At 41.9% G+C, this 26,556-nt stretch overlaps 1 protein-coding gene across 1 annotated transcript in view; it reads left to right on the forward strand.

Annotated features, from left to right (window-relative positions):
- RANBP17 (RAN binding protein 17) overlaps positions 1–26,556 on the forward strand; it is a gene marked incomplete at its 5' end in the record, with an annotated part of 271,440 nt that overhangs the window by 197,324 nt on the left and 47,560 nt on the right. The window contains 4 exon segments of the mRNA XM_049775658.1: positions 6,144–6,247; positions 12,324–12,412; positions 20,179–20,286; positions 22,398–22,480. Coding sequence (XP_049631615.1) covers positions 6,144–6,247; positions 12,324–12,412; positions 20,179–20,286; positions 22,398–22,480 — 384 coding nt within the window.

Consider the following 26,556-nt stretch of genomic DNA (forward strand, 5'->3'; position numbering starts at 1 on the left):
ATGGGGTATGTGGTTCTGTTTGTCTTTTCTTTCTGGAAACTAGAATAAATATTCCAGTTCCCTTGGGAGAGTCACTCAAGAGCTCCTCAGTTTTCTACTACATGGAGATATCCACCTTGAAGAGTGGCATGTGATCTAACCAAAATAAAGATGTGTAGAATAGGGCCCAGAACAGTCCCTCACACAAAATAAGCCTTCATGGGATTGGAGATAGTACAGTAAATAAATTGCTTGCCTTGCATGGTGGTCAATCCAGGTTTGATCCCCTATGTCCCTGAAACATCATCCAGAGTGAGTCCTACATGCCAAGCCAGGAGGAACCCCTGATTTCTGGGTGTTCCCCCAAAACCAAAACAAAACCAAACAAAAACAAATCCTGGAGACATCAAGGAAATTGGAAACAGTATGTCTGGAGCACAGGGCACAGACTGCTTTGGAGAAGGCTAGCTCAGTACTCCTGGGGCAGCCTTCAGTTACTTTCTCCTCTGAGCAAGAACTGAAGCCATGGCCCCACAGATACTAAGACACTCCTCTGCTTTGCCTGAGCCTGGTGTCGTTTTACAGCCAGCCTGAGGCCCTACCAGGGGTCTCAAACTCTCGGCCTCTGGGCCGCAAACGGCCCTCATACAACATTTTGTGGCCCTGCCCTAAAGGAATCTTGTTTTGTTTTAGTTGTTTGGGTCACACCCCCCAATGTTCAAGGCTTACTACTGACTGCACTCAAGGATCACCCCGACTTTGCCTCCTGCGGCCCCCAGGTCAATTGAGTTTGAGACCCCTGCGTGCAGTCCAGAGGGCAGTGAAGATGAAGAACAGAAGTCTGGCTAAGGTGGAGAGTCCTAACCAATCGCAGATCCTGCAATTGGGGCCTAGTGGAACTTGAGAAGCCTCGTGTGCATGGAGCCCAGGGAAAACAGGTGATGTGAGCCTACCCAAAGAGCCTGCTCTGAGCTCCGAGTTGGGCACAGTTCAAAGAAGAATTTCAGCACCGTCTGTCAGTCTGTCTGTCCTCCCTAGGCTCCTCTTTGTCAGAGCTGTGCTGTCCACATCCGGCCCCACCTTTGCTGATTCTCCCCCGTCACTGCTGCTTCCAGTGAGTGACCTCAGACTTAACTGCGTCAATAATACATGTTGCTTCACATCTCCAGAGGGCAAAATTCCCAAGCAGTTCTTTCTTGCAAGTTTTGTGTCACAAGCACACATTTTTTTCAGAGGCTAAAAACAACAATTGACCACTTTCGTGGGTGGCAGAGAGGGACCCAGCTCTCCACCCCTTTTTCCCTCTCCATGACCCAGTCAGATGGCTCCTCTTAGGCTTCCCTTCTCATTGTCCCTCCCAACTCTTGCAGAGATCTTTGTGATCACAACTAGTCCACCAGATAATCTGGGGTAGGCGTTTACTTCCAAGTAGTGGACCAGCATTTCTTAATTCCTATTCGTCCTAAAGCCTGTCATTTACTCACAGGACCCAGGGCTTAAGGCTTAACTTCTTGGGGCTGAAGGGTTTTATTCTGCCTACCACCCTGACACCACACTCCTTGTCACGAATTTCAGACATTAACGGGGACTACACCCAGCTGTGTTCAAGACTTAATCCTGACTTTGAGCTCAGAGACCAAAGCTCACTCTTTCCTGGTTCAGGGTATCTCATAGGGTGCTGGGAATCAAAATCTGGGTCAGTGGTATGTAAGGCAAGTACCCACTGTACTGTCGCTCCAGCTCCAATTATTACTATAATTGTTTATATTACTTTCGGATCACTCTCCAAACCCCCAATAATCCAACTTTCACTTTGAAGAAATAAGAGGTTTCACAGTTCTTTATTACTTGTAAAGTACATGAGGGGAGAGAGGAAGCCAGATTTTTATATTTGTGATGATTTTTATAACATTTGCCTTTTTTAGTGATCCGAGACATAGCTCAATGAGTTGGAATACATGCTTTCTACATAGGAGGCCCCAATTTAATCTTCAGCACCACATTCCCTCCCCCCCACAATCACTCAGCTTTGTTGGATGTGGCCCAAAAACAAATTGAAACTTCACCCTTTTAAAGTGCAGTTTAGTGGCTTTTTTTGGGGGGGAGGGGGGCATACCCAGCACTGCATAGGAGTTACTCCTGGATCTGCGATCAGAAATCAGTCCTGGGCCCGGAGAGATAGCACAGCGGCGTTTGCCTTGCAAGCAGCTGATCCAGAACCAAAGGTGGTTGGTTCGAATCCCGGTGTCCCATATGGTCCCCTGTGCCTGCCAGGAGCTATTTCTGAGCAGACAGCCAGGAGTAACCCCTGAGCACCGCTGGGTGTGCCCCCCCCCCCAAAAAAAAAGAAAGAAATCAGTCCTGATGACAGGCTCGGGGATTATATGATATGCCAGGGATCTAACCCAGGTTGGCCTCAGGCAAGGCAAACGCCCTACCCACTGTGCTATTACTCTGGCCCCTTGGTGGCTTTTACTGTATTTAGAATACTCACATGTTGATGTACGACCGCTATCCTATCTATTTCTCAGATTTTCTTATCGCCCCAGAAGGAGAAGTTGCACCCTACAGTACATTCAGTCCTCATAACCACTCCTGCCAGAGGAGGAGAGGCAATCCACTAACTCTCCATTCTGTCTCTGGAGTTCCCTGTTTGCAGACAACCTTGTTGGTCTGAATTTTCTTCCTTGCCAGCAGGTTTCCAAAGCCCATGGTGCAGGCTCACTGACTGTGTAGGAAATGATGCAATCATGAACATGGTTTTTACCTACATATTTTTACCCAGGCATGATAGCTGTAGCAAAATGACAGCTCTGGGGTTCAATTTTTGATAATCTACCAGTCCGTGTTTTCCAGTATGCCTGCATCTCTGTCTACAATGGCTGCACTGATTCACATTCTCACCATTGGAGGTTCTAAATTGTACCAGATAACGAATGAAGCGCCCTGCAAGTGAAATACTTGAAGACCAATACACTAAAACATATTATTTGTATCTTCACTGTGGCTTCTCCGAAGGGGGATAGAGACTTGCACAGTGAGTCCCCTTCTGTTGAGTCAGCTTCTGAGAAATCCCATAGACATAATTAGCTTTGGGATTTATCCAAAAGCTAAAGAATTTATCATCTCATCTACACATGACTAAGAACCTACAGTGTTATGTTAATATTTACTCTCCCTGATGCCAGTAAAAATATAAATTGGCACTTTGCATTGTTTCTGAGTCTTTATCAGATTAGGAGGGTTTTTTTAACTGACAGTTTCAATTATCATTGCTAAAATGAGCATATATACACGGTACAAAATGTATTACTGCATATTTGATTATGAAAGTCTAGAAGGTAGGGTAAAGATTTTTTCTTTCTTTCTTGTCAGAAATAGTCACCAATTCCTGTACCGATGTACACAGCTGGGAGTTGGGGTCCACAGCCTATAGCTGCTGTATACAGTTGTCGATGTGGTGTGGACAAAGGTGACTGGCTCTGCAACTCAGTTGATAGCACGAGCTCCTGCTGCAGTAGCTGAGAACAGTGACTGCAGTACACACATTTTGCTGGGAACGATGCTCCCTCAAACTCCACTGATGGCCAAGGATTCTCTTTCCTTTAATTCTATGTCAGTTTGGGGGCTACATTGGCAAAACTCAGGGATCACTCCTGGTGGTACTTGGGAGACCCTATAATGATACTGGGACACACTCAAGATTCTGTGCCCCAGACTTCACTTGGAATTCTCAGAGCCCTAGCCAGATTCTGCTTGGGAGGAAAGCAGGGCCCTTGATTGGGGGCAGGGGGGCTTCCCAGCCACAGACATAATCAGCAAAGACTGATGATCCTTTGAGCTGAAATCAAAGGCTGAAATCCTTTGAGCCTCTCTGAAGCTGTTTGTAGCTGTGGTAGTGCCATGCGACATTGTTGAGCTGGTGAGGTGATGAGTGTGAGACCTAATATATTTCTGACCCAGATCCCTTCCTAGAGCCACGCCCCAGCTCTTTTGGCCTTACTGACCTGCTATGGTCAAAACAGACAAAGTTCCTTCCTCAGGGAGCTTTTTGGGAGCTGGATGGGGGAACACACTGGATAGAGTGTGAGTGCAGTTACCAGAACTTACTTTCCTACAATCAACTAGGTCCTATTCCCAATGCCAATGCTAGAGTTGTCAATAATATTTGTTTATTGAGAAGCTTCTGTCCTGTATACCTGGGGTTCACACTATCCCTTAAGGAGAGGTCTTCTGATCCTTATGTAGCTGAGGGCCCCTTATTGGTTTGTAAGTTCCACAATGGGACAGAATGCAAGAGATAGGCCCTACCCTGGTTGCTGGTCACTGGCCACATGGCACCTATATACAGATACACATGGTCTTGGCTCTCCCAGGCAAAGTTAGATACTGACACCATGAGCTAGTGGAAAGAACCAGAGTTGACCGCCCTGAATTCCCATGTGTCTGCAGGGAGCAATGATGTCAAAGATGTTATCAGCTGTATGCCTGACTGAATGGCCTGAAAAGTACTCTGTACCAAGAGTCATTGCTATAGAATCCAGAGGAAGACCGGGAGTTCCTGATGCAACTCTCCAGAACACTCAATGGGAACTCAAGCATGCTAGCCTGGATTCTGAGGAACAAGAATAGCTTCTGCTAGGCTCACGGGGCCTAGCACCATTTGTATGAAATGAACCACATAGTCCCTCACCAGGTGGTCAGACTCCAGCCTCCCCATATACCTTCACTGAGGAGACTGACTCCTGACTCATCCATAACAGAAAACCAGGAAAGACGCAGTGACCCCCTTGATATTCTCTGTGGATTAAGCCAGCCCTGACTTGATTCCATGAGACTCCAGAAATGAAGTTGGAAAGGCAATGAAGTGCAATGGAAGTAAAGATGATGGGGTTCAGCCAGCACCACCCTCATCCGGCAGAAGAATCCCAGTCTGATCTTGCCCAACTCTATCTCTGCCCTTGGCCATTCCTCCATTCTGCCTCTGTAGACACACTGACCTTCCTCATACATTGATGCACATGGAATTTCTGGACACACACCCAACTTCTGTTCCCGTAGGTCTGGGATGGAGAAGGTTCCTAAAAAATATGGGTCCTGGTAGACTCAGGTCCAGATATGGAGAACTACAAAGTTTCTTCTCTGACATCTCTTTTCCTTCCTAGGGCTCTTTCAGCAGACAGCATAAAAATCAGGTCTGGACCATCTCATTCCATCTTCAGTGGCCTGTGTTCCTTCACTGGCCACTTAACCTACCCACGCCTGTGCCTTCAGTAACAGGCTCTTCGCTCCCTGGAGCATAGGCTTGGCGAGAGACCCAAATTTATTGTTTATATGAAGTCCCTTTGAAAAATAGTATGGCATGAATTGTCAGTTTCTGTGTACATATATATATATGCACTATGTAGATATTTATATATTATCTATAAAGGTTATCACACATACATATATGTTCTGTGTGTATGTATACATATACATACATATATATTTGATGTGAAAACTTAACCCTGGCAGAATCCTTCAGGAATCCACAGGCTATTTGTAAGGTGAAAAGGAAAAAAAGAAAAGAAAAAAAAATGTGTCCTTTCCTGCCTCTTTATAAAGGGAAGCTTAGTGCCAGAAGAAGTGGAGAATGGACTTCAAATCCCAGTGACCCATAAGGGACCCCATTCCTCTTTGTAAGAGAAAAGATTCCCTGCCAGCTCTTTAACAAATTAATATAAAATAAAGGACATAAATAAAAGAGTCATAATTTAAAGCTATCCGGGCACCTGAGTCTGAGTCCTTTAGAGCCTTGGCACCAAGGAAACAGGATAAGACACTTTTCACTGCAGCTTGGAAAGTGGCTATCCTGGAGGCATGAGGGAAACTCTGGGGAGCCCCAGAGCTGAAGGGATGTAATGCCTGGGGCTAGAGTCCATTTGAGCCAATAAAGAAGGGAAAGGGAAAAAAAAAAAAAGGCCGGTAAGTAATTTGGCTATTTCATTTGGTTCTAAAGAGATGGAAAAACACCAGAATATTCAACGAGCCAGAGAAAATGTGGCACGGGTGTGAGTGCATTCTGAGCCTGCGACCTTGTTAAGCCTGAATGCTGCACTCACGGCCACACTAATGTGCCGTAGCATGCTTATTCAACCATGCTGAGCCTTTTGTCTCTCTCGTAGGCGAAGATGAAGACGAATTTGAGAACTTTATCCTGCCTCTCACAGTCTGTTTTGAAACAATATTACAGATATTCAACAACAACTTTAAACAAGATGAGGTAAAGGTAGGTTTGTTGGCAAGCATGAAGGAAGAGGGTTTTGTACCTTCCAGTATAGCTAGACGCAGAAAAGAATGCTGCCGATCTGTGAGCCCTCTGCTCTTCCTCCGTCTGGCCTTTCGGATCACAGCGTATCTTTCTTTGAGTATTTTTCATATGAGTACTCTTTGAGTACATTCATATTAATATTTCTTTAAGTGCTTTCTATCAGAGTATTTTTTCCTAGTATTCTATCAAGTTGTGCTTGGAACCTATGGAGCCTATGACTAGCCAACTAGTTAGTTTGTGATTAGGTGGCCCGGACTCTCTCTTCTGGCAATTAAGTCTCTGTAAAAGAAGGTTTCTCGTGGGTTCGCCACTTTTCATCTCATCCCCTCCTCCACCTTGCCCTGTATGCTTCAACATATTTATACAGAAGATTACATAAACATACAGATGCTAAAACACTATATCGCTAAATATTTTAAACAAGAATTTATATAAATCAAGACTTTATTAAATGGCTAGGCATATATGTATAAATAGGCACTGGTCTTGAAGTATTGCATTCTTAAACTGAACAAAGTGATTAGGATAACTGATAGCTAAATAAGGTTTTTATGTGCCTGTGGGAGCCATATTAGGATTGATTTGACAAGTCAGTTCAGCTGTGGCAACAGTCATAATATCTAAGACAACATTATGTTTTATTAGTAAAATCCTTAAGTGTAGCAAGCTGTTTGCAACAAAACAGACCCATATTTTAATGTGGGGGCTGGGAGCAGGAGGTCTGCTAAATAGAAATAGTATTCTTCTGAAATTATACTGTATCGGGGCTATATTAAATAGATTGACACCGATGGTTATTTTTAAAGGACTAATAAATGGACTCCATAGAATGGTTACCTTTGCTGGTGATGCCTGAGCCATGTTTCATTGTTATTTAGAATATGTTTATTGTTGTTTTTAAAGTTAACCATCCCTTTGTATAGCTCCTCTTCCATCCAAAAAAAAAAAAAAAGAGGGAAAAGTAGCCAAGAAAAGATGGCCTTTGCTAATTATCTTAGTGTAATTCTCTCAGCAAATATTCTGCAAATAAATACTATACCTTTTAATGTAACACGGAGTTTTTTGTTTTTTTTTTTTTTTGTTTTTTTGTTTTTTTGGTTTTTGGGCCACACCCGGTAACGCTCAGGGGTTACTCCTGGCTATGTGCTCAGAAGTTGCTCCTGGCTTGGGGGACCATATGGGACGCCGGGGGATCGAACTGTGGTCCATCCAAGGCTAGTGCAGGCAAGGCAGGCACCTTACCTCTTGCGCCACCGCCCAGCCCCAACACGGAGTTTTTGAAATGAAATCTTATTAGTATATAGTAGGTTTATTTTTTTTAATCAAAAAGAAACTTGGTATCTTGGTATTTGCCATCTTTCTGAAATTCTTCTTAAGAATTTCTACTGGAGTGAGCTGTATTTTTCAGCTCTCTTTCCCATATTCTTGATGCCTGGCAAAACCTTTGCAGCCTTCCTGTGGTTACTGGTGCACTTGAAGACAACAAGAAACAGTGAGACTGAAAAACACCATCTTTATAAAAATTGCATTGTCTCATTTGAAGATTTCATTATACACCAAACCCGTTTTGATGTGATCCCATCTCATTTGATAGAAGCCATCTTCAAAGAGTCATTTTCAATGGAGTTCCAGTGATATATCCCTAAACCAGCAAGTTCTTAACGACCCTGGAAAGTGACTGCTTGATTACACTTTAACGGTATTTGCAAATAAAATCACAAGTAATTAAGGGGAAATCTCCAGGCTTTTGAGCAAGTTTGATGCATGATAACTGCCTGATTCAGCTTCATCTAGAGTAATGCTGTGTAGGCAACAGCTACTGAGATCAATAGCAACGTAATGATAGTGGCAGAATTAAGTGAGTAACCTGAGAAGTGTGCCTCAGAATGCATGCAGCTGCCACGAACCAAGGCCACACAGTGCACTCCGTGCTTCCGTCCTAAATGTTCATCAAAAGACGCCCTGCAGGAAAATGGAGTTAGATGCTCTTTATTGCTGATCGTGTCTCTTGCCACATTTATCAGGGAAATTGGATTAGCAGTTGGCAGCTGCAGGTAGACAAGATTCTGCAGTGATTAAATATGCAGCTTGGCTGCATTTGTTGTGACAGACCTTTAGTAAATTCTACTGTAAGCACCATCTGTCTAATTTGTATGAAGAAAACTTGGTGCTTTAAGCTACCGATAAAGAACTGAATCTGTTGCTTTATCATAAACAAAACTTTTGCACTAAATGCTTTTAAATGTAATTTATTAGGTTAGGGCTATTTTTCTATCACGATGAATAAATAATACATGCAAAAGTGCTTTCAGGTACTTAGTTTTGCAAGTACTCGAGATAAAAACAGTTCTGTTTTGTTCTTCAATAAAGTATTTAGTATTCCAATCCACAGGAGGTGATGCTGTTAAAATATCTCCATGAAAATGCCGCAGGACTGCCAAATTCATTTAATTTGCCATCCTTACCAGCATTTTCTAACTCCCTATTTATAGATATGTTTCACATGCAGATTTTAGGACGAACATAAACATTAAGGGCCTGTGTTGCCAAATTGAAATACAGTTGTGAGGATAAGAAATGCTGCAAAACTCTTAAATGTATAGCTTTGTTTTCTTACTTAGGCCTAATAAAATTGAAGAGACATTGAATTTTGTCTTGGTTTTTTTTGTTTGTTTGGTTTTTTTTTTTTGCTTTTGCTTCAAAGTGCAGGGAGGGAGTCAAGGAAGGAAGGAAGGAAGGAAATGCTTGACAAAACCCAAAAACATTAGTTCGTAATCTGTGTTTTTCCCTCTGTAGTTGTAGCCATAGTAAAAGACTCTAGTACTCCCCCGACGTGTGCATCATTTTTGATTTGCCCATGACGTCATCGTCTTTAAAGAAAATGAATGAAAACTTGTGAGGAAGAGGAGCAGTTAAATAGGAACCTGCTATCTTTAGGCCCCTTCGTAAAAACTCCACAATGTTAAATTATTTAAATCCTTGATTTTCAGCATGCGCACATTAAAAGTTTTCGCACTAAGTGCCAAATGTTGCAAACAGCACTTTAACAGAATGATTTTGCTTTGATCCCTGTAGCAGTTCCTGAATAATTTATCACAGGTTATTGCCTTAATTCTGGAGAGGGATAGAGCAATAAAGGCAGATGAAAACACTCCAGTTGAAACACCTTGGGGCCTGCTCATTCCTCTGACACGGCTCTTTTGTTGGAACTATTTAGAGGTTATTAAGATGTGTCTCCAGAATTAAGAGTATGCTGTAAGGATGAAGACAGCCATCTTAATTCTAAAGACAAAGCACAATGACCCTTCACCTTCTTTTTCTTTGTTGTTATTATATCGTAGAATTATGAGGATAATATTATAGCTGCCCCCAATAGTGCCACTACAGGAAAGGGTCTGTCAGACTTTCCATTAGAAACCCTGTTTTGGAGGGTCAGGGTGGACCGAGCCGCATTTCAGCTGCTTCCCAGCCCATCCGTCTCACACATGGCACCCGGACAACTGTTCGCCTGTGCAGCGGTCTGCGGCGCCCATTGACTTTCTCCATGAACTCACTCTCCGTAGAGGAATCCTTCAGCTTCAGGACCCCAGGCTTACCCCCGCGCCCCGAGGCAGCCTCTCCCGAACAAAATGGGAGCCCCTCATGTGCTTAAAGGGTTTACCACTTGCAGGGAGAGAGAGGGACATGAACCTCACTACTATTTTAAGTGCAATGGAAAAGTATGGCTCCTTTTCCCAAAAAATTTAACCAGACCATTCTAAACTCTTGGAAACTGTTGAGTAGAGTAGCCAGTCGACCTCCTCGAAGAACTAAACATGTTCTGCTTCAGAGGGAATTACCCCCACCCCCTTGCCACCCCAGTGTTAATTTGCATATTCTCAGGGAACATCACAGAAATCTTGCTGTTCTGAGGGGAAAGAAGGAATCACTCCCTACGCCAGCAGAAGTTTTCCTGCTCAATTTAATGTATTAGAAACATGCATTCTAGTTATACACATAATTATATATTAGTTCCTAAATATTGGGTTACATGTGTACTCTTTTTAAAATACAACACTGACATCATTTTATACAGATGTGTCCATTAGAGCAACTTGTCAAATGTGTGATACAATAAATATGGACATTTTTGAATAATGAAAGCGTCTAATATGTTGTGAGCACTTCGCACTAGGCATAAAAGAACTTGAGGGTTATGCCTATTAATTCAGAGTTGCATGATGAGGGGCCCATAGTTACATGCAAAAACTCAGATTATAAAAAGTGTAGCTGTTAAATGTGCTTAATAAAAATAGACCCAAAGAGGAGCTGAGGTGATAGCAGAGTGAGTAGGGTGTTTACATTTAACAGGCCGATTTGGGTTCAATTCCTGGCATGCTATAGGGTCCCCTGAGTCTGCCAGGAGTAATTTCTGAGTGCAGAGACAGGAGTAACCCCTGAGCACCACCAGGTATGACCCAAAAACAAACAAAAATAAATAAATAAATAAATAATAAAGGCCACTGTAATAGAGTGATTGCAAAACTACATGATCCAACTAGATTTCTTAGAAGAAAGATGCATTTTGTTCTGGAGGCTTCAGGGAGCGTGGAAAGGTGAAAAGAAAAGAAGCAGGTGGTGAAGATCAGTTACTTGAAAGGAAAAATGCAAGTCATACAAGAAAACTCAGGAAATTGGCCAGATGCAGAAGGATAAGGACCAGCTCAACTATGAAAGGTGGGAAAAGAAGCAGAAACATTCAGGATTTGTAAGGTACAGAATTCAGAGGAGCATCACTCTAAACTGTGAGGCAGGATAGAAACAAAATATTATTAAAACAAGTTCACCTTTTAGTGTGTGTGTTTTGAGGAATAAGAAGGATCAGAAAGTACAGAAAACATCTGACAAGATTATTTGCTCCATTTGAACGTTACTTAGCATTAAATGAGTTTCACTTCCAAGTCTTTAGTGATCATTTAAATGCCTTCCCAGGGAGGTTTTCATTTATCAAATTGTAAGAAAAGAAAATGTGGTGGAAAAAAAGTTCAGGGACCAGTTACTAGCCATATATTTCCAGGGAAACAGTTTCTTCAGAAGTCACAGTTGCATGTCTCAATTATACCACCCCTTGTTTTGCAATTATGTTTATTTGTGTTCTTTGTTCTGACATTCTAGCATCTGTTCATTAATTTTCTTTTTCTCTTCCCAAGCATCATCCTAAGGACAGCTTAATTAAGAGTTCAGATTACAAATCAGCTTTCTTTTAGTTAGTCCCCCCCCCCATTAGAACTACTTATGGAACATACAATATATGTACCATGCTTTTGTTAGGCATTTTTTTTACATGAATTCGTGAGATTTATGCCTCACAGCTGCTCTCTTAAATAAGCCTCACCAGTCCATTTTACAGATGAGAACACTGAGTCTCATAAATTGCCTTACCTAAGATTTTCCAAGTTAAGTACAACTAGGGTTCAAAATCATGACTCCTGAGATCAAATATACAATCTTTATTGCTTGCTAGAAGAGTGTGACCACCATAATGTGTGCCACAGTACCAAGAGATCACCTGGGGAATTTTATTTTGTCCTAAGTTTCTAAGAATTTTCCATCAGGATCTTTGCGAGCCAGTCTGCTTCCAGGATAAACCTTAGATTGTTTAATGGAACTGATTCCATGCAAGCCTAAGATTTGTTTGAAATTAAATAATGTCTAGACCCCATGTGTTTCTCTTCTGTGAAATTATAATCCTTGTCTTTTTTTCCTACTTCGACATTATTCAGAAGCAAGCTATATTTTAATATTTAGGAGTCTAAATACTCCTAAGCTATGGGAAATAGAACTTAGCTTCATTTCTAAGAACAAAGTAGAGCTGGTCAGCAGATCTGATGGCCTGTTTGTTTACGGAGTCTAGTTTTTCTATAGAAAGGGGTCTGAGCGAGACATTTTAGCTAATGAATCAAAATCAGATATGTGGTCATTATTGCCTGATTATTACCCCATCTGCTCTGTGCTAACGTGAAAATCAATTACTGTGTCTCTTTCCCACTGACAGCGTATGTTGATCAGGCTGGCAAGAGATCTTCGAGGGATTGCCTTTGCGCTGAACACAAAGACCAGCTACACCATGCTGTTTGACTGGATGTATCCTTATTACACTGTGACAATACCAGCTCTGTGCACAGAGGGATGCCAGGCCCCTTACTTTGGCTTAATAGTATGGCACAGTAGGGAAGAGGAAACAAAGCTAAATGAACTAATGTGTAATCAGCTAAAAATTACAGCACAGTGGCAGACAGCGTGCAGATAACTGAGCACAGCATTTGGAGACCAGTTCGGAGAGGTCACTTTTCCACTGCCGTGAAGTAATGACAGCTTAAAAATCCTATCCCCATGTTGATTGCTTCTGTTGGGGCTTCAAGGGTGGTCTTCGTTTCTGTATTGTCTGTGCCCCCCCCCACTTGGTGAGTCCCACCTTTTGGTACCTTTTGAGGAGATTTGAATTTCTACTGTATATCAGAGGGGCAGAAAAGGTTTCTTTCTCTCTTTGAGGCCAGTTTTTCACCATTGTGAAAATATAAAAGGGGGCCAGAGTCATAGTACAGTGGGTAATGCACTTGCCTTGCATGTGGTCAAAGCAGTTTCAATTCCCAGCACCTCATATGGTCGCCCAAGCACTGGCAGGAATAATCCCTGAGCATAGAGCCATGAGTAAGCCCCAAGCACTGCTGGGTGGGCCCAAAAATAGAAAAAAAAATACAAATGGGCATGAAAAGGGAGAACTAAAGGGTCTGGATTTTTCATTTGTAACAAAATTTAAATTTACCTTTATCAAGGCTTTATATAGACAGACAGACAGACAGACAGAGCATATCACAACAAGTCATGCTCCAAAAGAGTGAAAAAGACCATGGACTTTTGTGTCAGGACAGAGCAGGTTTCAAATCCCTGCCTTCCATTTGCTGTGTAAGTCTTAAAAGATCCTTTTACCTGAATCGTCACTTCTTCATCTTAAAGAAAAAGAGATATTCCATAGTGATATGCTGTCGAATGTCTGGCCCTTATTTGGTAGTCGTAAATGTCTACTATTAATGTTATCCCAATATTTACTTAGATTCAAACAGGAAGTCATGATTTATGTGATCATATATATGAGATATAAAGTTCTCATGATTTCTGCATGGAAAACTGTTGGAGGACATGAAGACATCCTGTGAAGCTGGTTGTTTCTTTATTCATTTTGTTGTTACACGTTTCTTAACTATCAAGCTTTTTTAATTAATTGCAAAAGAAAAAAAAATTGGGGGGGGGGCTTTTTGGGCCACACCCGGCGGTGCTCAGGGGTTACTCCTGGCTGTCTGCTCAGAAATAGCTCCTGGCAGGCACGGGGGACCACATGGGACACCAGGATTCGAACCAACCACCTTAGGTCCTGGATCTGCTGCTTGCAAGGCAAATGCAGCTGTGCTATCTCTCCGGGCCCGCAAAAGAAATTTTTAAAGGCATCCTTCACCTACTGGAGCCAAAAACATAACTAACAGGAATCTGGACATGTGGGGTTTTTTTTGTTGTTGTTGTTGTTGTTGTTGTTGTTGTTTTGTATTCAGCATGATTTTGAACACTTGACATACTTTCAATTACTGTTAAAACCTACATCATCAGCATATATGTCCATCGAAGAACTAAAGCTAGAACTTTCCCATAGAGCATGTGTCCAAACCTGTTTCAATCCCCAATATCACACAGTCCCCGCACAGGCACCACTGGGAATGACTCCTGAACATAGCTCGGGTCTCATATAGATATTCATTTGTGTGGATATAACAGTTTTAACACAAAAGTATAAGTCTAACTATGAAGGATAGCTAGAATCATGGCATGGCCCTTTTCTCCTTCTAAACATAAATAAAGAGAAGCTTACAAAGTCAAACTTCAGCTTCTTTGAGAAATTGATGGTGATCTCAGAACTAGGCTACTCGTGCCGCACAGCTAACACTCCTGCGTCCTTTTCCGCATCTTAAAGCAAAACCAAGATCAGCGCCTTCACCTCGGGGTCAAATATGAGAATACCTGCCTAGAATTTATAGAACATATTGTGATTTAAGTTTTTAATTAAGTGTCCTCCAGTTCTTCACTTAGTTCCATCTTCTTTTCACCTGTCTGAAGTGAAACATTTGTCCAGCAGATGGCAGAAAATAGCAAAAGGAAAGCTGTGGAACTTACTGTTTTGTTTTGAACTAGAAACTATTGTCTTCTCCATTTGACCAAAGACATTGGTGTTATTAGGGTCAGGGATAGAGGGCAAAATGTCACTTATACAGGAAGCCATGTTAAGATTGCCAAACCGGGCGGCTTGCTACCAACCTTGCTTATAATAATTGAGTTTCAGTAGCAAATCAGCTTCCTTGGGAAAAGGCCAAAGGCTTTTCATAATTGTATTGACAACAAAATGAATATGATAAATGGTGTTCATTCAGTTGAGACAAGATTTATAGTTTTCCTTTGGGCAAGGGATGAAGAGCAAATATTTATAATAATAGTAAAATTTGTTTAAAAGTTGCATTATTTGATAATTCAAAAAGGTTTATTAAAATATTTTGAAATACTTGAAGCAGTTCCAGGTGATAAAGTATGGATTCTTTCCCAAATATTCTAGCAATGCAAAAATGAATAAGTATATGATTTTTTTAAATACAGATATGAAAGTCATTTATTCTCCCTGAAATATTGATATGTCAAAACCGTCAGTGGTGATTTCCACATTATTGCTGGGGAAAGTTTATTTGCCTTTTATTCACATAAATGTGTGTTCTTTAATTTGTTATACAATCCTTAGCATGCAGAAGAAGTATCCTGTAAGAACACATGTCATTTTAAAGTCAAAATGCATTTTATTTATGGTGATTATTTGATAAAATGCTATTTTAGTGGTTACCTATTTAATTCAAAAACATTTCTATAAACACTGACTGCATTAACTGCTACATGAACTATATTGCTCATCACTCTGGCCTTCCAAAACTAAATTGCCTGAAACTACATAGCAACTGTGTTGACAAATTGTTGCACTGCTGGAGAAGGCAAGAATCATTGGTATTCTTGTTTATGCACCTATTGTGAGAACATAATGCTATAAAAAAAAATCTCACCTTGCAGCACATTTAATCACCTATTTAAACTTTTTTCTACATCATACTTGGACCAAGTAGACAAAATCCAGAGGAATATATTAAAACTGAAAGTATATATATAATGTTCTTCCCAGTCATGATCTTATGGTAAGTCCAGTGTTTTTTCATATAGGCAGTCAGTGTCATATATCAGTATGCACGAACACCTTCTATGAAGGTGAGGTGGGACTAAGTGATGTGAGAAAGCACAAACCTAGGGCAGAACAGCCTAAGTTTCAGTTCTGGGGGCCTTGGGCAAGTTACTTCAGGTCTTAGAACCATGTTTTCCCCAGAACAGAGCCTAGACAACATAGCACAGGATGTTGGAAGGAGTGAGTGAATGAACGTCAAGGGCCTCCTTGTGGCTATTACAGAGTAAATATTCCTCCACATATACCAGTTCCTTTTCCCCAGAGGGAATAAGAACTATTTGCTTGCTTATTCAGCAAATTTAGTTAAGGACTGTGCCAGGTTCCACAAAGAATGTAGGTTGCTCAGACTGAAACTCTACTCCAGCTAATAGGAGTCACTTAGAAAACTACATAAAGATACTAAGTGATTGTGTTTAGATGGGGGAGAGGTGGAAGTCAGAGTTTTTCTGATGAACTAAGCACAGGTTTAGCAAGGAGAAGAGAGATGTTGTTTCATGGTTGGAAATGTAGGTATCTCTGGGATCATTGAATATCAGGCAAGGTATTTCAAGATGGGGAACAGTTGGATGACAGCAGAGAAAGGAAAACCATTTCCAGCCAACTGTGCCTTTGTGAATGAAGGGTAGGGTGTCTTGCTCATGTAGAATACTTTTTAAATTAGCTCAGATCAGGAGGTTTTTCTGTTCAGAAACCATATTTTCACAGCTTCATCTTCTAATAACAAAACAAAAACTCTTGTTGTGTCCTGAGATAGAACAGTGATATCTCTGAAATCTCAGAGAGAATGAATTGTATTTTTATTCATTTTTTTTTCTTGGTAGTCAGCATATCAAAAGTGCTAAAAATTAGACAATGGCTAGGTGGGTGTGTGGGTGGGTGGGTGGATGGTTCCATGAATGGATGGATGGTTTCATGGATGGATACATTGAATACAGGGATGGATATATGGATGAATGGGTAGGATGGGTATATGGATCAGTGAATAATGTTGTCAACCAAGTTTTGAATTGGAGAGAGTTTGGTGGCCAAATTAATGCTCACAGAGCCAGGCATAGCCCCTGAGCACTGCTGGGTATAGCTCAACAACTTTTTTTTTCTTTATTTAAACACCGTGATTACAAACATGATTATAGTTGTATGATTACAGTCATGTAAAGAACACCCCCCTTCACCGGTGCAACATTCCCACCACCAATTTCCCAGATCTCCCTTCTCCCCACCCCCCTACACCTGTACTCGAGACAGGCTTTCTACTTTTAAAAGAAGCAGCAGTAGCAGCAAATTCCATGTTCTCACATTTTCCTCTTTGGCTTCTTACAGTGTTTGGTTTTTCATGTATCTGAAGTAGAGTGTAAGAATTTTTGCAGGGCCCGGAGAGATAGCACAGCGGTGTTTGCCTTGCAAGCAGCCGATCCAGGACCAAAGGTGGTTGGTTCAAATCCAGGTGTCCCATATGGTCCCCCGTGCCTGCCAGGAGCTATTTCTGAGCAGACAGCCAGGAGTAACCCCTGAGCACCGCCAGGTGTGGCCCAAAAACCAAAAAAAAAAGAATTTTTGCAGGCCAATATGGGAAGTGTGTGTGTGTACTTCTACCTATGGCCCCACTGTCTTCCTTTATCTATGAAAGGGTAGTCCCCTTCCAAGACCCTTGAAAAATTACACTCCTAGAGTAGACACTGATTTTCGCCCTATAATCTGCGCCTGGCACTTTCTCTTGGAAGCCCTTTTCACCTCCCTGCTTGGTAGACCTCTGCTCTGCTTTCCAATAATCACTCATTTTCTCTGTGGCAGTCACCTCTGTCAGAAGCATATTAGAACTGGCCTGCTCTCGTTCCACGTAGAATGCCAGTAGCCCCTCGTATCCCCTGGCCCTATCCCAGACTGAACACAGAGTGTGCTGAAATATAGGACATACCAAAGACCTTGCATAGGGACATGTGTGTGCCTACACTAGTGCTAGGCACTGATTTGTGGGTCTTTTCCATGCCCTGATGAGTCTTCCAGATGTCTTGTCACCCACCCTGTCCCCCACTCATGACCATTGAGTCTGCTTGGGAGATCTCTTGACAGACTTGTCTCATCTGTGCTTCTCTGAAAGAGTCCTCAGAGCATGGCTGATCTGTGTCCACTACCCTGACTTGAACAGAAACTCTCCCTAAGAGGAAATAAAAAAAAATCTTAGTTCTGTATCCCCCAGCCCCTTGCTAGAAAAGAGCACATAGGATCAGCGAGCTAGCAAAAGCTAATCATAGTTTGCTGAGTTGTTGATATTTATCTAGCTGAAACTACTCTTACATAGACTCTCACATCTCAGCTTTGTTTTCCTTGGTTTTGCTTTTTATGAATTACTGTGGGGTAAGGATGGAGTTGCTGGGGATTGAACCCAAGGCAAGTGCCCAATGTCTCTCACACATTCCCAGGCTTCATTTCAGTTTTTTTTAATACCTTGTATATTAATTGGGTCTATTCTCTATCTTGTTAGAAATATGAGTTTCATAAAGGAGGAATTGTTTGATTCTGCTTCCTGAATAGTAGAGTCAGAGCTCAAGCTTTCAGCAAATACTCCAGTACTATTTCACTGCAAACCAAGTCTTCAGTGGCCTATGTAGAGGCACAGTCATATGGCTTCTTGCACTTCCAATCAACCTCCACTTAAAAGTATTAGAGGGATTTTTGCATTGAATGTTACATGAATTGTTTCCTGCGAGGCTGCAAAGTGAAACACACAATTTGAAAGAATCAAATGAGTTGTTCCAGTCAGATCTGCTCTGCCTCATTTTCAGGTTACAGGTTGATGGCAACAGATACTTATTGAAATCTACTTTGTGCCATATCCATGCATACAATAAATGCTGAGGCCCTGCTCTTAAAATGTGAATAATATAATAGGGGAGATAAAGTGCTATGCTTGTGGAGGCACAGAGAACCACTGAGCCAGTCAGGGGTGAGGGTGGGGAGGTATGTGGCCTCAGGGATATTTCTTGGAATAACTAAACGCCTGCCAATAAATAAAAGGAGCCAATAGGAATAGAGACCTGGTAAGGTAGCAGAAGAAATTGCCCCTTGGAAGCATTCTACCAAAATATGCAGAAAGCATGCAGTTGCCTACCCTGCAGCACTCTATTATGGAAAAGATGCTGTCATAGTGTTGGGCGAGCACAGGTGAAGGGGATGGATGATACTATTTGTCAATACAGAAAGGTCCAGACCATAAAGATAGTATAAGTGGGAAGACACTTTCCTTGCACATGGCCAACCCAGATTCAATCTCCAGCACTCCATATGGTCCTCAGAGTACTGCCAAGAGTGATCCATGAGCATGGAGACAGTAGTTAGCCCAGAGCAGTGTGTGCCCCACTTCAAAAACTAAAAAAAAACGTTTGCCTCCCCAGGTGAAAAGAGCTTTACGTAGTCATGGACAGATGAACAAGCACATGTTAGATGTTGTAAGGGGTGTGTGAAGTGAGGAGGCATGATAAGTGGGGCTTAAGAATGGCTGGATTGTAGGTGAAGTCTTAGTAATGGGGATGCCATGGGCAGGGCTCTGTCTACCTCCCAGGAGCCCCAAAACTCATTCCAAGAGCAGGAAAGACAACTGGGATCCAGCCTACCAACCACTGCCTTCCCATCAAACACACACACACACACACACACACACACACACACACAAAGTGCATTGGGAAGCTTGGGAAAGAGAAAGGCCAGGGATGAGGAAGGAGATAAAGCCGGGGTGTTGTGGACTTGGGCCTCAGTTTTCTCTCTATGTGTGCTTGTGGTTGGAAGCTAAGGCAGGATCCCTAGAGTTGAGACAGTCCCCCAGATTCTGGTGGTGCTTGAAGCCATGGATTTCTCAGAGTTGTGCCTTCTATAATGTGAGGATCTTCCTGAGTTTCTTCTTGGGTGGACACAACTAGACTTTGAGTCTCTCTGACCCTGAGTAAACCAGAAGTTGCTCAGAGCTTTTTACAAACCGACAACCAAGTGTTCCTTGGAGGCCAGTAGGACCAAAAGTGAAAGAGAGAGAATACCAGTAATTTCTAAACTAGAAGATTAGTACATGGAGTTTATTATAACTATTTCCCTTTACCTTTAATTGTGTGTGTGTGTGTGTGTGTGTGTGTGTGTGTGTGTGTGTGTGTGTGTCCCTCCTGGAGTCTCTTGACCAGTTGGCCAGCCTGGCTCACAGTTGATTGCTGTGGATGCAAGGCTATGGTGCTGCTCAGGGCTGGTTTGCCTGAATGATATGCAGGGGGTCCTCTCCCTCCAGGATTCTTAAGTAATGCAGTGCCCAAGAAACTCCATTATTAACTATTTAAATATGTTTTTAGCCTCATTAAATTTATTTTCCTTTTCTGCAGTGTTAACTATAATTCTTTAAATGTGTTGCTGATGTTTTATTGATGTGTGTGATACATTACAAGCCCAAACAAATTATTTGCAGCCCCAAAGATCTCAGGTTATGGACCTTCTCTAAAGGCACCACAATGTGCTATACAGAACGAAGGTGCACTCCCTCTTTATTAATTAGGGTCACTGGTGTCAAGGAATATCACTCACTCTGACCCCTTAAGTTCTTTAACTATCAAAGGTACCCAGTGTATCTCCCTGTCCTTCAGAGGGCTATTGAGCAGTGGTATGGAGAGCCAGCTTGCACAACACCCATCTTAAAGCTCAGGGCTGAACTGCTGCAGAACAGGTGAGTGGGGGTGTGGTGGAGTGGTCAAGTCACCTGGCTGTCTCCAGCCCCTCCTGAGTCTACTACTGGGTTAGAGAACCCAGGAAGGGAGAGCTCAGGCAGGCCAGTGGAAGCAGTTGAGTCAGAGTTAAAGTGATAGTTCTGGATGGAATCAAGAACCCTGGGAAATCAGAGCCACCGTTATTCAGAATATTCAGAGGCGCAAAATATAGAAGGGCAGTGCCTTAACCATTTCACTGCCTCAAGACCCTCCCTCCTTCAGTTGACTTTTGCAGCAGGGCAGAAGTTTGAGGGTTCTGTGTTGAGCTGCTTTATTTATTTTCTGGATAGGAAATTGAGTCCCAGAGCCGACTTGCAGCTTATCTGGGAACCCTGGGGACTGTCCCTGCTCCAAATTCTAATGCATCTTTCTCTTCCATGCCAAGATATTTGTATGTGTTTATGACCCTACAGTTTCCATTTAAGCAGCCACTACAGACACTTATCAAAAATTGCTTAGTTGACCTTAAAATTTGCAGAGACTAGCAGATTCAAATATTCAGCATGTAAATTAATTTTTTTTTTACTAAAGATGTAACTAAAAAAAAAGTGAAATAAATAGGCTAATCTGTTTTGCCTCTTTAAAATATGTCATCATGAGTATGGCTTCGTACCAAATTACCTGTCACTGAGCCATCCTGTTTCATAGCTCTCTGTGAAATGCGTGTTGCAAGGGAGAGCCCCAGACAGGAAAGGAGCATGGACTGCAGCTACAGTGCTAGCTGTGGGCTGAGTCTTTCACAGCAATTATTTAAAAGGCTCAGACAAGAGATGGAAAAGGACCTGGCAAATAAGTAACTGTGAGTATTATTCTTTTGAAAAGCTGATAGATTTTTCCCCCTAAATATTCTCTTAGACTCCTTAAGAAAACAGGGTGGCTGTATATGTTACATTATAAATTCATGTTTATTAAATTACATCTTTATCTGATAACTCATGTGTTTTGGATACAACATTTAGTACTAAAGGGAAAAATTAATGTATGTTGTAACATTTTCTGTCATAGGTAGATAGTCATATCTAGTACCGTTGTCCTAATAAATGATTGTCTCAGAAAATGCGACCTTACTAATATTTTTCTAGGATCTGCTATGAGTTTTGAATAGACATTTTCTTAATTGGGAATTGTATGCCAGAAATCAAATGTTCACAATAGTGATCATTAATTAGAAACCATAATTTCTAATTAGTTGTAATTGCCCTGAATTCTAAGCATTTGCTCAAGCATGGTGGAGCAATAATTCATTCCATTCCTGGGAAACAGAACCATAGCAGTGTCTTCACTTTGGGGTATTTCTTGGCTATGACCCGGCTTCATATTTTTTGGGGGCTAGTCCTTTAAAAAATACACTGTTATTTCTTGACACATCACCAAATCCTGTCAGAGCCAGCTAAAGCCAGAGTGCCATGAGGAGGAAATAAGTATGTCAAGGCAGAATGTCAGCTCCTATCTTGGCTCAACCAGCCTCCTCTGGTCTGGAATCCCGAAGGCGCATTGTTCTCATTGAGAACTTGTGGGGTTTGTTTCTTTTTCTGTGCACTGTGTGCATGCCAGCTGTAGCCTGCCTGTGATTTCACATGTCTGAAATATGTTTGAAGCCTCTGATGATTCCCTAGGCTTAGGCAACTATTAAAGGTGTCCACGCTTTTTCTCTGTCACTTTAGAATTTGCTTTTCAGACCTGAACTCTTAAATGTTTGTGTCTATTATCTATATAGACAGCTGAGTTGTTTTGGATTTATTTTTTCTTTTTATGATCTGTCAACCATTTTGCATAAAAGGGGAAATGGGTAAAAAGCCAGTGATATAGTGTCAGGATATTGGTTTTACAACAAGAAAATTCCTTGACTCAGTAAATAAATGAAAATAGCTTTTCTCAATGTCCTAGTATCTTTATGGTGAGAAAATTAGCATACATATTTTATCAACACTTGTTGAATAGAATGCACTTTGAAGAAGGAATAATTGTACCATTTCTGGTTCTAATAAGTGAAAGGATGCAAGACATTTTAAAACCTGCATCTGATTTCTTTATTGTCACATATAGTCTAATTTTTTGCTATATTTCTTAGATCCCAGCATTTGAATTCTGATCTATCATCTCCTAATGGAATTCTTCTCTTCAGAGAAGCTAGTAAAATGATTTGCACTTATGGTGAGTATCTTTTTCCATATTTGTCTCTGCAAATATAACTTTATCTCTTTGGAGGAAAGAAAGATGTTCGTTATTTTGTTCTTTTGAACCTTCATATCTGTATGAATTTGAGGATTGGGTAATAGGAGTGCAGAAAGTCAGGTAGCGATCATATTGGCATCAGCAGAAGTCAGCAGCATGCCTTTGACTACAAATCATGCCTGGCCAACTTGATGAATTTCTTCATGATGAAATTGCAGTGTCAGTAGGCAAAGGGAAAGTGCTAGGTAGAAGATTGAAAAGTTCGCACCTATTCAAAATTGCTTAAACTTACATCAGAGGGTTTGCTCTGTTGGCTCACAAAGAGCTTAAATTTGGGAGAAATTGTCCGGTAAAGAGCAGCAAATACTTAACGTGGAAGTCTGGGGCTGCCTCATGCCTAGAATCTGAATTTCATAGTGAAGATTGGCTGCTTCATAGTTCAAAAGTTTTGTTACTAGTTAAAACTGTGTCTTAAGGGGCCAGAGAAATAGCATGGAGGTAAGGTGTTTGCCTTGCATGCAGAAGGACAGTGGTTCGAATCCCGGCATCCCATATGGTTCCCCATGCTTGCCAGGGGCAATTTCTGAGCATAGAGCCAGGAGTAAACCCCTGAGCACTGCTGGGTGTGACCCAAAAACAAAACAAACAAAAAAAACTGTGCCTTAAAGATATTATTAGCCCTTGGGGTCAGAGAGATAGCATGGAGGTAAGGTGTTTGTTTTGCATGCAGAAGGACGGTGGTTCAAATCCCAGCATCTCATATGGTCCCCCTGAGCCTGCCAGGAGTGACCTGAGTGCTGCTGGGTGTGGCCCAAAAACAAAAAACAAAACAAAACAAAACAAAAAAAAATATATATATATCATTAGCCTTAATATCTATCAATTCTGACAGTTCTATAAGTGCCAAAAAATGGGGATCAGAGGAATGAAAATATTCTGTAATCTGTTTCATCACACACAGACAGACCCTGACTGCCAGCTGAGCTCTGTACAGACACCAGCTGCTAAAAGCATTTCCCAGCTTCCATAGTTATATTTTCACTTCCTCAAGTCAGGAGTCAGCTCTAAGTTCCTTTGGTCTTACAAATTGCCTGGGGGTGGATAGGGAGTCCCCGAGCAATAGTACCCAGGTAGGGCACTTGCTTTGCACAAAGCAGACCCAGGGTCAATTCCCAGAACCCCATATGGTCCCTAGAGCACTGCCAAGAATGATCACTGAATTACTTCGAGGCCAAAAACTTTCCTCCATATTGTCTCTGATTTTCATTTCTTTTTTAGTATTTTACAGAGAGAGAGAGAGAGAGAGAGAGAGAGAGAGAGAGAGAGAGAGAATGAGAGAGTAAATATCCAAAAAATTACCACTTTTTTGAAATAACCAAATATGCCGGTATTGGAATTGTATCTTTCTCTTTCATTTGTCGGGATCTAGTTTCTTGTGCTAAGTATCATTTCCCTCTCCCCTTTGGGGTTCATTCACTGTCACAAGATGCCAGTAAAGACAGAGACCCGCCCTCCTCTACTGTCACTGAATGTCTAGAACAAAAATATATGTCCAACAGTTAGCATCAAAGGGAATCTCAGAAAGAACCATCCAGATCAGTGTCCAGATCAATGCCAGACCAATGGCATGCCTCAGTCCCCATCTCAGCCAACATCTTGGCAACAACAGTTGCTGAGAAGGACACTATGTGAGGATTTGAACAGAGGAAGAGGAGGTCTACAGGGTAGAGAAAGGAGATACCATGGAAAAGAGAAAAGAACCATTAATACTCACATAAGAAGAATGATGAGCCAGGTGCTCTGACCCCAGCAAAACTAAGAGAGACTGTTTAAACTAGTAATGGGCTCACTTCCATCAGCAATCTTCTTTTAGTTTTGTTTTGTTTTGTTTTGACTTTGGGATACACCCGGCTGTGCTCAGGGGTTACTCCCGACTCTAAGCTCAGGAATCACTCTTGGCCAGCTCAGGGGACCATATGGGATGCCAGGATCGAACCCAGGTAGGTCCCCCTACCTTACCATTGTGCTTTCATTCCAGCCTCTTCAGCAAAGTCTGATTTAGCCATTCAGCATGATCAGTCTCTTAAATTCTTAGGGTAGGCTTATTATCAGTCACTCAATTGTCATTCAGCCTCAGCTATTTGCTGAGACTCTCCTGCTCTGTTTTTTGCTGAATAGAGAAAGTGGTCGCTGAAATGGTCATCAGGACCCAACTGGGGAATGTCCAGAAAGCCCTGAGACTCCTTAGCCACTCAGGCACTGGTCGGGAGAGATCTGTGCTCCTGGAGGTAAAGGTAAAGGTAAAGGAAGAGGAAGAGACATTGCTTGATATTGTGTGATGAGCAAGTAGCTGAGTTGGTGTTTGTTTCCAAGTCTGTGTGACTTCTAGAAGGCAGTCTTTGTTCATTTCTTACTGAAGTGAGGAGTCACCACAGCAAGAGCAGACTTAGGGTATTGATGGTGAGGCACTGTTCATTCGAGTGTTAAGGTGATTCTCATCTCCCTAAAGATTCATTGGGAAGATGCCCTTTCATCTTGTCAGCAGGACAGGAGTCTTACTGAGAGAGATAGAAAAACTATCTGCACCTCTTCTGGATCCATTCTGGGCCCCATCAGCCATGCTGAGCTACGGGTCTACCACCTGGTATCTTCTGCCACCTCCTCTCCCCCCTCTCGAGAGTGGCCTTGCTCAGAGGAGGGGTAAGGGAGGGCGAAAGAACACTGGCTGTCCAGGAGTCCGGACAGAGTGGCCAGGAGGGCCAAGAAGCTGCAGCATTATTTATTTCCATGGTGAGTCAGAGTGAAGGAAGTAGAGACCCAGAGAGGAAAGAGGACAGAACATTCCATGACCTTGGCTGCCCACCTCAGTGAGTTTACTGGCCCTCATGGGCGCTGATGGATTTGGTTTGCCAGCAGCTGGGGCCAGGTAGAAGGGATGGATTCATTTCTAGCAGCACCTGAAAGCTTCCATCTGTGGTGGAATGCTTTCCACTTCACTGCTCAGTGAGACTGGCAGAAAAATAAGACTTCTGATCCACTGTTTTATTTATCTACATTCTGCCGTGATGTACTTTGATGTAAGTTTTTAATTTTGCTTCAGCTCTCAGCTGCTCTCGCAGTTACAGCTCAGGGTCGGCAACGAGGTCAGCCGCAGTAGCACAAAACAATTTCCTGTTTGTACAGCCCAGGTAACATTTGGATGAGGATTAAATTTTACCACATTTTCTACTAGCCCAGGCCTATTATTTCTAATGAGTTTTAAATTGCTTCGAGAACATGTATTTCAAAACTTAGTGCTAGGATCCATTCAGCCTGAGCGACTTAATAAAAGAAATTTCTTTCTTAAATTTTTTTGGTTAGAATGTTGCATGCAGTTTAATAAATGTTATTACTTTGAAAACCTACTTCTCAGTTTTAAAAAGTGGGTGTTTTTTATGCTCAATTTCCATTTGTCTAATCTTTTCTTCTCTTTGCCTCTGGGTACCAGTATCTTTAGTGACATCTGTTGGTTAAAGAAAACACAATGGTGGAGAAATAGTGGCCAAAATGGAATAGCATTTCATCAATTTCAAGAATGCTCTGTGTAGGAAAATAGAAACCTTAAAATTGAGTGCAGCAAGCTATGATTATTTATTTAACATAAAGATTTGTATCAGGATTCTGGTGTTTTGTTTGGAACATATGTAAGGGGGGCGCTGTCCAGTAGTGCTATTGCCAACTCATTGCTCACAGGGTCACTCCAGTGGTACTCAGGGTCATGCAAAGCCAAGGGACAAACCTGAGCTCCCACATGCTCAGCCCTTTGAACTATCTATCTCTCCTGCTCTACCTTAGAGTTCTTTGAAGCAGTGTGTGGGCCAGGTGCTCTTAGGGTCTGACCTGATGACACACATGAATTGAGTTTGTATAGTAATAGATATATGAACCTTTTCTATTCATTGTGACCTAGATAACAGAGTCCCAGAAGTCTGTGAGACTGCTATCATTCCTAACTCGTTACTTGTGATGTGCTGTTGTGCATTTATGTCATGGTCATTAGTCAAGGTTAATATAGA

Source organism: Suncus etruscus, chromosome 6 (assembly GCF_024139225.1).
Source record: "Suncus etruscus isolate mSunEtr1 chromosome 6, mSunEtr1.pri.cur, whole genome shotgun sequence".
NCBI classification, from domain to species: Eukaryota; Metazoa; Chordata; class Mammalia; order Eulipotyphla; family Soricidae; genus Suncus; species Suncus etruscus.